The sequence below is a fragment of the Myxine glutinosa genome, chromosome 10, assembly GCF_964187855.1.
Source record: "Myxine glutinosa chromosome 10, kmMyxGlut1.1, whole genome shotgun sequence".
In the NCBI taxonomy this organism is placed as follows: domain Eukaryota; kingdom Metazoa; phylum Chordata; class Myxini; order Myxiniformes; family Myxinidae; genus Myxine; species Myxine glutinosa.
This window is the reverse complement of record NC_136270.1, coordinates 106,035,063-106,047,233: the sequence shown is the minus strand read 5'-3', so window position 1 is coordinate 106,047,233 and position 12,171 is coordinate 106,035,063. Positions and strand designations below refer to the sequence as shown.

General features: G+C 43.4%; 2 protein-coding genes across 7 annotated transcripts in view; both read right to left on the bottom strand.

The window, feature by feature from the left end:
• FBXL6 (F-box and leucine rich repeat protein 6) overlaps positions 1-7,002 on the bottom strand; it is a 122,837-nt gene extending 115,835 nt beyond the window's left edge. For 3 of the 5 annotated variants that reach the window (XM_068126336.2, XM_078785977.1, XM_078785978.1), the window contains exon 1: positions 1,836-2,114. The gene's annotated coding sequence lies outside the window, so the exon portion shown is untranslated. Of the gene's footprint in view, positions 1-1,812; positions 2,115-6,835 lie in introns of those variants that run through there. The other 2 variants (XM_068126337.2, XM_068126338.2) reach the window with 2 other exon arrangements.
• Positions 7,003-7,970: 968 nt separating this feature from the next.
• Positions 7,971-12,171, bottom strand: part of INTU (inturned planar cell polarity protein) — a 39,467-nt gene continuing 35,266 nt past the window's right edge. For both annotated transcript variants that reach the window (XM_068126325.2, XM_068126324.2), the window contains exon 17: positions 7,971-10,691. In XM_068126325.2, the coding sequence (XP_067982426.2) occupies positions 10,580-10,691 (112 nt within the window). In that variant the 3' untranslated portion in view covers positions 7,971-10,579. The remainder of the gene's footprint in view (positions 10,692-12,171) is intronic.

Here is a 12,171-nt window from a genome sequence, read left to right as displayed (position 1 = left end):
CCCACCAACTTTCATCCAAATCCGTTCAGAACTTTTCCGGATATCTTGTTCACACACACACACACACACACACACACACACACACACACACACACACACACACACACACACACACACACACACACACACACACACACACACACCTCCCTGGCGGGAGTAAAAAGGGGACCGCGGTGCCCAAAAAAGCCCAACCCCTGCTCTGTGGGGAAAAATGGCCTCTAAAGGTGGTTCTACAGACAGACAATATATCGTGCTCACAGATGGACAATATATCGTGCTCACAAATGGACAATACATATCATGCTCACAGATGGACAATATATCGTGCTGACAGACAGACAATATATCGTGCTCACAGCACACAAGATATCTTGCTCACAGACAGACAAGATATCGTGCTCACAGACAAAATACCGTGTCCACATACAGACAAGATATCGTGCTCAAAGACAGACAAGATATCATGCTCACAGATAGACAATATATCGCTCACAGATAGACAGGATACAGTGTCCACATACAGACAAGATAGTGTCCACATACAGACAATATACCGTGTCCACATAGACAATATACCGTGTCCACATACAGACAAGATACCGTGCCCAAATACAGACAAGATATCGTGCCCACATGGACAATATATCGTGCTCACAGACGGACAATATATCCTGCTGACAGACGGACAAGATATCGCGCTCACAGACGGACAAGATATCGTGCTCACAGACGGACAAGATATCGTGCTCACAGACGGACAAGATATCGCGCTCACAGACGGACAAGATATCGCGCTCACAGACGGACAAGATATCGTGCTCACAGCAGACAAGATATCTTGCTCACAGACAATATATCGTGCTCACAGCAGACAAGATATCTCTCACAGATAGACAATATATCGTGCTCACAGACGGACAATATATCCTGCTGACAGACGGACAAGATATCGCGCTCACAGACGGACAAGATATCGTGCTCACAGACGGACAAGATATCGCGCTCACAGACGGACAAGATATCGCGCTCACAGACGGACAAGATATCGTGCTCACAGACAGACAAGATATTATTCTCACAGATAGACAATATATCCTGCTGACAGACGGACAAGATATCGCGCTCACAGACGGACAAGATATCGCGCTCACAGACGGACAAGATATCGCGCTCACAGACGGACAAGATATCGCGCTCACAGACGGACAAGATATCGTGCTCACAGCAGACAAGATATCTTGCTCACAGACAATATATCGTGCTCACAGACAGACAATATATCGTGCTCGCAGACAGACAATATATCGTGCTCACAGACAGACAAGATATCGTGCTCACAGCAGACAAGATATCTTGCTCACAGACAGACAAGATATCGTGCTCACAAACAGACAAAATACCGTGTCCACATACAGACAAGATATCGTGCTCACAGACAGACAAGATATTATTCTCACAGATAGACAATATATCGCTCACAGATAGACAATATATCGTGCTCACAGCAGACAAGATATCGTGCCCACAGACAAAAAAAGATAGCGTACCAACAGACATTGAGACAAGATATCGTGTTAACAGACAGACAGACAAGATATCGTGCTCAGACAGACAGACAAGATATCGTGCTCACAGACAGACAGGGCTGAAAACAACCTCCGTACACATTCACTTCAGTGGTTGAGGTAATAATCACAGTACCAATGACCAGACGAGCTAAATACCAGCTTTAGCAAACTTCATCACCAAAATCATCGTTATTACCACATTATTTTTTCCATTACCAAACAAATGTTAAATTCCCAAATTTACTCGAATTTTATCCCAACAAATACCAGTTGGTATCCGCGTCGAGAGGATGTGCAGCGTTGGAGCCGACACTCGACAAGTCAGTCGTCTCGTCTCCCATACAAACCTACAGAACTTACCGGAAGTAAAATCTATAACTTATTATTAATGTCGTGCTGGTTCGATTTCAGAGACTATATCAAGGTCACAGCGGAAAAAATACAAGAGAATAAAAAAGGGAAGAATTCTGAGATCAAGAATAACTGGAGAATCAAATCCACAACGTATCCTCAAGTTACCCACAATGCACTGCGTTTAGGCAGAGTTCCGGAACAAGGAAGGAAATACTTAAACCAGACTTAATACACATAAAATACACAAGGGACCTAAACGCAGAAAGGGACCATTAGACCCATAAATCCTGTGCAATTGTGCCGATATCTAAGTTACACCACCCCTCCTACTTATAGACACAGTAGACACAGATCTCTACGGTAATATCAGGATATCTCATTGACGAATTGGCATAATGTGAACAGTCGAAGCCACAAGGCGGCCATGATACCACTCCCATTCACAAAAAGTATGAGAACGAGAATGTGTGCAACAATTCCCATTACCAATCTGCTTGCTTTCGCTTGCCAAGCCAGCGTTTTTGCCTGATCATCAAGGATGAATTCCTCTTTTGTGAGCCACTGAAAGAAACAACGAAGGCAGTGGGCATTATGGACCAAAGACCTTTCCAGGGAACTCGTGAGATCTATTTGTATTGATGGTGCCCCGACTATGTTGGGGAAATTCGGGGTTCACCTCTATCTTCAAAAAGGTTCAATCAAAATGTGATCTCCAGTCACTGAATTCTTCATCAACATGCTCTGGCATTGAAGACTCTTCCTTCTTGTCTGAAACAAATAATTGTTGGATGTTGTCGTCCGGGGCCCGGTTACTATATAGAAGCTTTCCAGTGGATCGATGCAATTTGCCAGATATGTGATTTATCCACAGGATTTTTGTATACTTAGTCGAGACTCGTATAAGAGCTAACACATATAATATACAGTAAAGGGAGCAGGAGACAAGAGAGAGAGGGAAGCACAACAATAGAGAACAGGAACATCGGGAGATCTGTGGAAGAGAGAGGGCTGGGGCCAGGATAAACAAGATGGACACTATAGAGAATTTCAGGAAAGAAAACAGGGAATTTGAAGGAGGTGGGTTTGGGGTAGATTACCGAGGGTAGAAAAGATCAAGGTTTTGTATGGGGGAAGATAAGAGATGGTGGTGAACAGCTGTTTTGAAGACCTGGAGGGAGGAGTGGGATTGAAGAGAGTGAGGGAGTTTGTTCCAGAGGCAGGAGAAAAGGGGAATGAAGGAGTGAAGGTGAGCAGAGAGTCTTGATTTTGGCAGTTTAACCATAAGAGGGTTGCTGGCAGATTTTGTGCGTCCTGCAGGAATATTTGGGGGACAGAGCAGGGTGAGCTAGGCCCGAGAGGGGTCGGTAGAAGACAGAAAGCCCACCAACCTGCCTGCCGTGAGAGAGTGAAAGGCCCTCAGAATCAGCTTCATCACGGGAGATACCAATGATTATGAAAGCCTTGGTTTCTACAGTGTAAAGCCGAGCTCGGTGTGAGGCAGGAGCACCAGCCCAGAGAGGAGAGCAGTACTCCAACAAATTGCGGATGAAAGCTTTGCAGGTGGTAAGGAGTTCAGTCGTGACAAGGAAGGACTTTGCCCGATGGTGGGTGCCCAGTCAGTGACTGGCTTTGGAGGCAGCTTGGAAATGTGGTTTTCCCAGGAAAGATCATGGCAGATAGTTACACCCAAACGTTTTAGTTACAGAACCTCTTCGAGCGGATTGTTGAGAAAGTAGATGGGAGGGTTTTCCAGACAGTCTTTTCGGAGAGACATAGTGAGAGTGAGATTTGTCAAGGCTGACGGCTCTGATTTCCTGCTCTGCTCTGAATTTCCGGATAGGCTTATCCGGAGTTCTAGCAACCGGGCCATGGTTGTCAACTTTATCCAAGCAAAGGCAGTGAATCACTGCATGTGAAAAGTGCTGTGTGAAGAGGATAAGTCTGAGCACACCGTTCTTCTGTGCTGATATGTTCAGAATACTGGTCTGGACATGTAATTCTCCCACATATATCAATTTAATTATTGAATCCTGTTCATTAATGTGATTGCTTCACTATGCCCCCAGTGATGTTTATAATAGCGGACATGGATTTGTCCCTCCCCCTCCTCCCCCATTGGAGGAAGACCCCTCTCGTGATCAGGCCGTTGGTGCTTCTATGGTTGGCAGTGAGACAATTCTAAAAATTGCTCACAGACAGCTCACAGACGCTCAATTCAATGACAGACAGAGAGTGACAATTATATGTGTGGGAAAACTGCATGCTTGGTCAGCGTCACCCAGATAGCTCAGATGATAGAGCACTGGAACGGTTTTCCAGAGGACCTGGGTTCATTTCCTGGTCAGGCCGTGTAATTTTCCCACAAAAATCAATTTAATAAGTCTTTAAACAAATAAAAGAATACATATTGTTGCGAATATGGAATTTGGCCTCCATATCCGCTTGTAAATATTCCCCTATTTTCCCCAATACTCCCCAACTATCCCCAATCCCCCATTCCCTAGTCCCATTGTCTGTAAACAACAATCAGTAGAGCCGACCTTCCCCTTATTCCCCCATTAAATGTCGTGCCCAGGTCCACCGCACCACACGTAGACAACTTTCGGACATCTTGCTAGTTATTCTTAGTCTATGTCAGTTAAGGCCTCGTTTCCATTAATTATGACTCTTCGTTGCACCAGAATGTGATTATATGGCACCAGTAGTGAGTTTAGGACCTTTCCCATACCTCCTCCCATCTTCTTCCCCGTCTACAACAACAGAGGGGCACGGCGCTGCGCGGGGGGGAGTGTGCGTCCTCCCACCGGCTCGGTTCGCCGCCATCGACAATGCGCTCCAGACGATGCGCTCCAGACCATGCGCTCCACGGGGTTACCACGAAGGGGCTCCTTGTCAGCTCCTCGTCAAGGGCGGAGCCTGGTAAACCCCCCGCACGCACCCAATGAGAAGCAACGTGCCGATTCCACGAGGCGGAGCTAACGAGCCGAGGGCGTGTCACTCCCCGCCGGATATACGCGGCCACGCGCCGGATGTGACGTCAGATGCGCCCCCAGCTTGAGACGAAAAGACGCCACTTCGAGCGCTGTGCAACCTTCCGCATCTCTGGACCGGACCGGGTCGATCCTGCCCTGAGCCCAGGAGGACCTGGAGCCATCGACAACCGCTTTCCTGCCATCAACCCCCGTGTGAGTCAGCCTTGTCCCGTTTGCCTGTCGTCTGTTGGGGAATAATATAAGATTGTGTCTAAGTGCTTGTCTTTCTATGTTGTACCTCTCGTCCCTGTAATCTGACCTTCCGCACGAATATAATCTCCTCCGGAGGTCTTGAGAACCGTATCCCTGGTGTCTGTCATTATAATTCAGCCGTGTGTCTTCTTTTTCCTTATTGAGCCAGCGTGGCGCGGCTTCGTCAACGTTCGAGTACAATCGGGTAATTTGTGCGGACACGACGGCCATTCCGCTCGGCCCACCTTAACATCAAAGTCGTGTCTGTAACAATATTTTAGGGGGCAACCCCTCCACAGACTCCCTCACACCCTCACCTTTTATGCCGTTAACAAACTTTGTTGCATCGCGGGTGATGAAGGTTGTGGGCAAGTTTCATCGAAATCGTGTCTGTAGTTTCAGAGAGAAAAAGGAAATTCCTATTTTGGGGAGTCAAACCTGGACACACTTTGACCCACAGTAGATCCACTTAAACCCCAATATTTTTAATGCCATGAACAAACTAGAGTTGCAACATACAAAATATAATTTTAGCCAAGTTTGGTCACAATCCCATACGCTCCCCGGAATGAATATATTTTTTAGATGAAAATGACTTGCCTGGATAGATGGTTTGAGCGTACCAATTGGCCTTAAGTACGCAAGCTACTCTGACCAGCTAATACAAGCCATGAGGACAGTAAAATATGGTGATATAAGCTTCAAACTGTGCTGCAGTGATCTCAGCTGAATGGTACGTCGTGGATGAGAAGTCATAAAGTACTTTTGAAAAGGGCAAGTGGGCGTGGATGGAAGATACGTGGTATTCAACAATGAAACGGTAGATGCATTACAGAGAACGCTAAGCTGTATTGAGGTGTTCAATACACGGTGATGTTTGACGTCTACAAGGAGATTGAAATGGCGTAAGAAATCCACACCTATGATAGAAGAGCCGGTGTCAGCAATAGTAAACACCCACAGAAATGAGCGACGCAATTAAATCAATTGTTATCTATCTATAATTCCAGTAATCTCTGTGTGTATGTATGTATGTATGTATGTATGTATGTATGTATGTCTGTGACCGCTGTTTCTCGACAACCACGGGTCCGATATACTTGAAACTTGCCAGGTATATTGCTGGGGACCCGAGGATGTGCCTTTTCAAGGTTTCATATTAATCGGACAAGTAGTTACCGAGCTATGTCCAAAAAACGATTCAACCAATCAGAGAGCAGCGAGCTATCACGTGTGCCGAACGTGGCGAACAGACTCTGCCTCGGACGGCACATTTGAGAGCGTATTCATTTATTTCACGTTGGCAAACTATGTTGCCGCTATGTTGGCGTTAAACGATGTTTTAAAACTAATTAAAACTAATTTGCGATTCTTTCGCTTTCCTGCGCGTTTGTGCATGCTATGGCGATTTCTTTACCAAACTCCGCAAGCCGTTCGCTTTGGACCAAACCATTTCATGTAAATAGAGGGGGGGGGGGATTGTCACCGTACTTGCAAGCCGTTCGCTTTGGACCAAACCATTTCATGTAAATAGAGGGGGGGGATATAATTTTAGATATAGATATAGTACGGGCATGCCCTAGTATTATAAACATGGATAGGAGTTGAAACTACGTAGATCTTCTCATTAAACTACCTAAATGCAGGATGATTGCTCACCTCCACTCATTTGTTACTCTTTTAACCTACTTGTGGGATCAACTTCCACATCCTCTTCAATCTCGTTCTTCCTCCAGATCTTCAAAACAGCTGATCACCACCATCTTAGATCATCCTCAATCCAAGGCTGAACAGTTTACGTGTTGTATCCCACTGATAGGCTGGATCTGGATCTGGACCAGAACCAAAATCGAATTATTTTGTCCTTGGCACACACCCAACGTGTCCACCATGTTTTGTCCGAATTTTTCCACAACTTTTAAAGATATCGTGTTATATATCGTTTTTTTTGTCCTATCACTCAATGGTGAAGAATCACTTTTAAAATTCTCGAAGCTGGATCCGGATCTTCACCAAAATCTAATAATTTCGTCCTTGTCACACACCCAACATAATCACCAAATTTCATCCTAATCCATACACAACATTGAGATATCCTTTTCACTGACAGGCAAACAGACAAACAAGAAATATGTCGTGCATAGCACGATACTTGTGCAATCCCTAAAATAGGTTCTTGACCTTTGACCTATTGACCTTTAGGCGTACATTGACCGAAAAAATAATTTGTGGTTGAATTCAGTCACCAGATTTGCAAATCCTCTTTAAATTACAAGTAAATCGGATGAAAATTGACAATTTAATAAATTTTGCCTATGTTGACCTTCTTCCTTATGACCTACTTTATCATTTGGTGAAGTTTCATGAAGATCTGTTTAAAATTGCAACCTGTAGGCGATTGACTTAGACAAACAGACAAAGAAGGAAGACATCCGTGCAACCTCTATCTTCGAAACCGCTCCATGAGAAAAATTGAAACATAGCTCGTTGTAAAGAACTCTGCGTGGGGAATAAGTGTTGTTAACGATATCATTGGTGCCTTAATTATGACGTCAAAATTCGACAGGGACAACTCTTAGTCCGATCAGTTTGAAATTTCTTGAGAATGCAACTACGCAACAATTATATTGGAGAATGTAAGTTTATGCCGTCATAGGTCACATGGTCTGGCAGCCATATATGATCAAAGAAAAAAAACCTTAAAAAGCAGAAGAGTTGGCTCACACCAAGTCGACTGCGCGGGGTAAGTATTCTATGAATACCATCTAGTTATCAATTGTAATATGCTGAAAGTGACGAGTGCAAAAACACTCTGCACATGAAGCAATTTTCACAAAGTCAGTTTAATCTCAAAACATTACAAGCTCAAACCTCACACTCAGTCCCACATTGCCCACACTCCTCCATTATTCCTGTATCCCAGCACTTGAATTTATCCCTGCCCATACTCTGTATGTAGCCTCAGCTGAACATCTGCATCCTGACAGTTTCATAAAATGTGCATATTCACAATTGTAAAATGAATGGAGTTTGTAAAATTGTAAAATCAATGTGGATTTAACTTGAGTCAAAAAGTCAATTGCCAATCCCTTGACGACAGTCTACATTGACATAATCTCGCAGGAGTGAGGATAAGCTGTGAAAAATGTTAACAAGCAATACATGCTTTCCAATGCAGACATTAGATGGTTGTTGGGCAAATGCTTCGCATTTAACTTTGTGGACAAAGTTTCAGGAGGAGTTTAGGGCACTGAAAAATAAGCTGGATAGTGGGAGAGTCTCCTGGTGGTTATTTTGACAATGAAGCTTTAAATAAATAAATACATTTGTAATACAAAGTCAAGGCTCGTGGAAGAGCTGGAGCACAGAATGGAACAGAACACAACAGAACAGAACAAAAGCAACAGCAGAAAGATAAGAGAAACGCCAACAGCAGGGCCGAGGGACAAAATAGATGGAGACAGCCAAACAAGGGATGTGGGTTGGCAAGGATGAGGGATGGGGAGGATGCATGAGGTGGACAAGATAGATAGAGAAGCAAACTCTCAAAAAGAAAAAACTGCAAAATTTGAAGAGGGCCGTGGTTTCACAGAGGTAGAAAAAATCATGGTTTTGGATAGTGGATTAGTGTTCACCACCATGTCAGATCCTATCAATTATTTTTACTTTACTTTACCAATATTTTTTTGCTTTTACTTTACAGAATTTACATTTGGAAATGACTTCCACAAAAAGATGTTGTGTGTCGCAGAGATATAAAAAAACAAGCATCAGCGAGTAATGTGAACAAAATATATAAACAACAGACTCTTTCCATCAGGCTTTGCCAGGTCTCAAACAAAACCTTTGGATTTGATGCATCTCAAATGAAGCTCATATTAAATGTGTAATAAAACCATTGTAAAATGAAACAACATTGTTGGGGAGGAAGCATTCATTCCCTGTAGGGAGCAATAAGCAGATATAAAATAAGTAAATTGGTGCAAGTTTGAAAAGAAAGGATTTAATCGTGAATATGGTCGATCGTAGAATGGATGTGATCTTCTACCGACTCCTCTCCGGCCTATCTCCCCCAGCTCTCTCTGTGCTCTGCTCCACAAATATTTCTGCAGGACACACAAGATCTGCCAGCAACCCTCTTCTGGTTAAACTGCCAACATCAAGACTCTCTGCTGACCTTCACTCTTTCATTCCTCTTTTCTCCTGCCTCTGGATCAAACTCCCTCACTCTCTTCAATTCCTCTCCTCCCTCCAGGTCTTCAAAACAGCTGTTCACCACCATCTCTTATCTTCCCCCATCCAAAACCTTGATCTTTTCTACCCCCGTTAAAACACCCCAAATCCACCTCTTTCAACCCCAACTTCTTTCCTGAAATTCCTAGAAGTGTTCATTTGCTTTATACCGTGTACCCCTTCCTCCTCCCCCAGCCCTTCCCTTTCCACAGATCTACCGACGTCCCTGTTTTCTACTGTTGTTGTGCTTGCGTGCTTCCCTCTCTCCCCCTCTTGTCTCCCACTCCCTTCATTGCATATTTTATGTGTCTGTGTATGTTTTCATGTTCAATGTGTTAGCTCTTACACGAGCCTAGATTCTGTATACAATTTTTTTTTTTAAAGGGGTGGTGACTAAGTGGTGAGGACACGAACTGGTATTCTAGAATTTGTTGATTCAAATCAAGCTGAAAGATGAAATAATAAGAATTTAGATTCTTACCAAAAAACTGAGCTATCATTTTAGGAGATTCAGTATTCTGGTTGGGCTGGCAGGGTCATCTAGAGATACGCACACTTGCCTCAAATCTGTCTCGCCTGGATTCCAGTCATGACCCAGCTATAAACTGCGATCCCGGTGTTTCACAGGCAGGGCGATTAATCAAGGTGTTTGCCATCCCTTGGATGGACGGTAAACTGGGCATCCTGTTTACCAGCATTAATTGGTGGATGTTAAAAATCCCACTGTCTCCTTCGCGAAGAGTAGGAGAGTTGTCATCGGCACCCTGAACAAATTACAAATTCCTGCCATGACTTCATGAGTCGGAGTGGCGACCCGACTAGGACTGTAGCCTGGTAACTGGTACGGCAGCACCAATGGTACATAGGACATCGTACATAATGATGAGTATGCTTAGATCAGATTGTTGGTAAAACACAGCTGGCTCAAATGAGATCGTCAGGTGTCGGCCTGTGAATTCTGGTCTGGTGTGCACTTTGTCGTTGACTATCAATATGATCAGGGCAACTTGGGAAGGGAAATAAATTGCTCCCTACAAAAAGACAATGCTTATACGCTGCCTTCCTCCCCTATTACTCCCATAATCTCACACATGTGCACTTATGCACACACTGTAGATGGGTCTTGCCTAGCCATAAAAAGAGGCACAATTATCGAGGTTCTGTGGTTAGTAAAAAAATAAAAGGTGCAAAGAGTAGGACTCAGCTTCGCAGCCAGCCAAAGCCCAGCTGGAAGGCCAGCTCTACAGCTGTCTGGGACACTGGGTCGTGCATACAGACAAACACCTCTCGCCTGGGTTTCTCAAACCAGCGTCTGTAGGGGCAGGATGAATGTCAATAGTATTTGGGAATGTTTCAAATTACGTTGACTATAGCTAATTAAGGATGTTGTTAAATAAAGGACAAGGATATATTAAGACACAGTGTATAAAATGATTCAAACTTGAGGTATTTTTAATGGAAGCATTCCAATAAACAGACTAATCAGCAACTAAAGAACCATAACTAACATACAGTACATCTGAGAATTCAGTCTTCAAAAGCTATTCCAAAATTAGATAAAGATTTAAAGAAAAGCCAAAGATTTGAACGTTCGTTTTTGAAGTTTTCTATGGGAAACCCTGAGCCATCCATACTATCCGTGAGAGTAGTGATGTCTGGAATTATGTGCAAAGTACTGTATTACAGTAAAAATGTTTGTTGGTTTGTTGACCCAGCAGAGTACATTAGGCCTGCACCCCCCTGGTGGTCATTGGTTCAAAGGTATCTAAAGACTTTAATATTAAGGATTAAGACTCTAAAGGCCGAATTTACGAAATATAAGGCGCTTAAGAGTTAGACGGTGTAGAATCGCTAATCGTGCGATGATCACCCATTCAACATTAATGGCCAATCACCAACGAATGATTATCTAATGCAGATTAAAACCTAATCACAAGCGTTTAAATAACAAAGAAACTTTTACACGTCGGCAATGGCATGTTTAAGAGTGTATTACACGCAATTAATGTATTACAATACAATTAATGTAATCAATATAATTAATTATATAATTAACGTAATTAATGTATTAATATACAATGTTCAAGAGTGTATAACGCACAATAAATATTTAAGAGTGTATCAAGGGCCTTGAAGCAAGAATTACACAGCTTATAATAATTGGTAGTTTACATGGGATGTTTGCTTGAATTAGCTCGAGGGGAGGCAGAAGAGGATCAGAATAGGGCAGTTCGTGGACATAAATTGAGAATATCAGAGGATAGATGCAAACCTCTTGAGAAGCATGACAACAGCAAATTTGGCTGGAGTTTGAGACCCTCAAGGTAACCATTTTGTTAGCTACTGAATCTCGTGTAACATGACCTGGATGAACTGACGATAAGGAGCAATGCGCTGAATTCCCTCCAACAATTGTCCGTGGCGCTGCGATTCTATGCAAGTACATAATTTCAATTGGATGTTGGAGATATGTGTGGTGTTTCACAGGCTAATCGTCTGTTGAGACACACACAACTAATTGGCTGTATATCTCCCTTCGTAAATTGCTATCTAGACGGGTGACTAGCTGTGTGTGTACAACAATGTTTTTGTCAGTGTTCAAGGGTTAGGCGTGTGTTGGTTAGACGCTCACTAAGCTCCTTTCGTAAATTCGGCCCTAAGTTTTTAAAAACCAATAAAGTCAACCACACCCACTGAGTGGTCTAACCATTGTGGTTAGAGTGTCTGTGTCTGCTCTGAGTCAATTCTAACTCTGGCCAAGTCATATCAAAGACTAAAATGTGTGTGCTGCT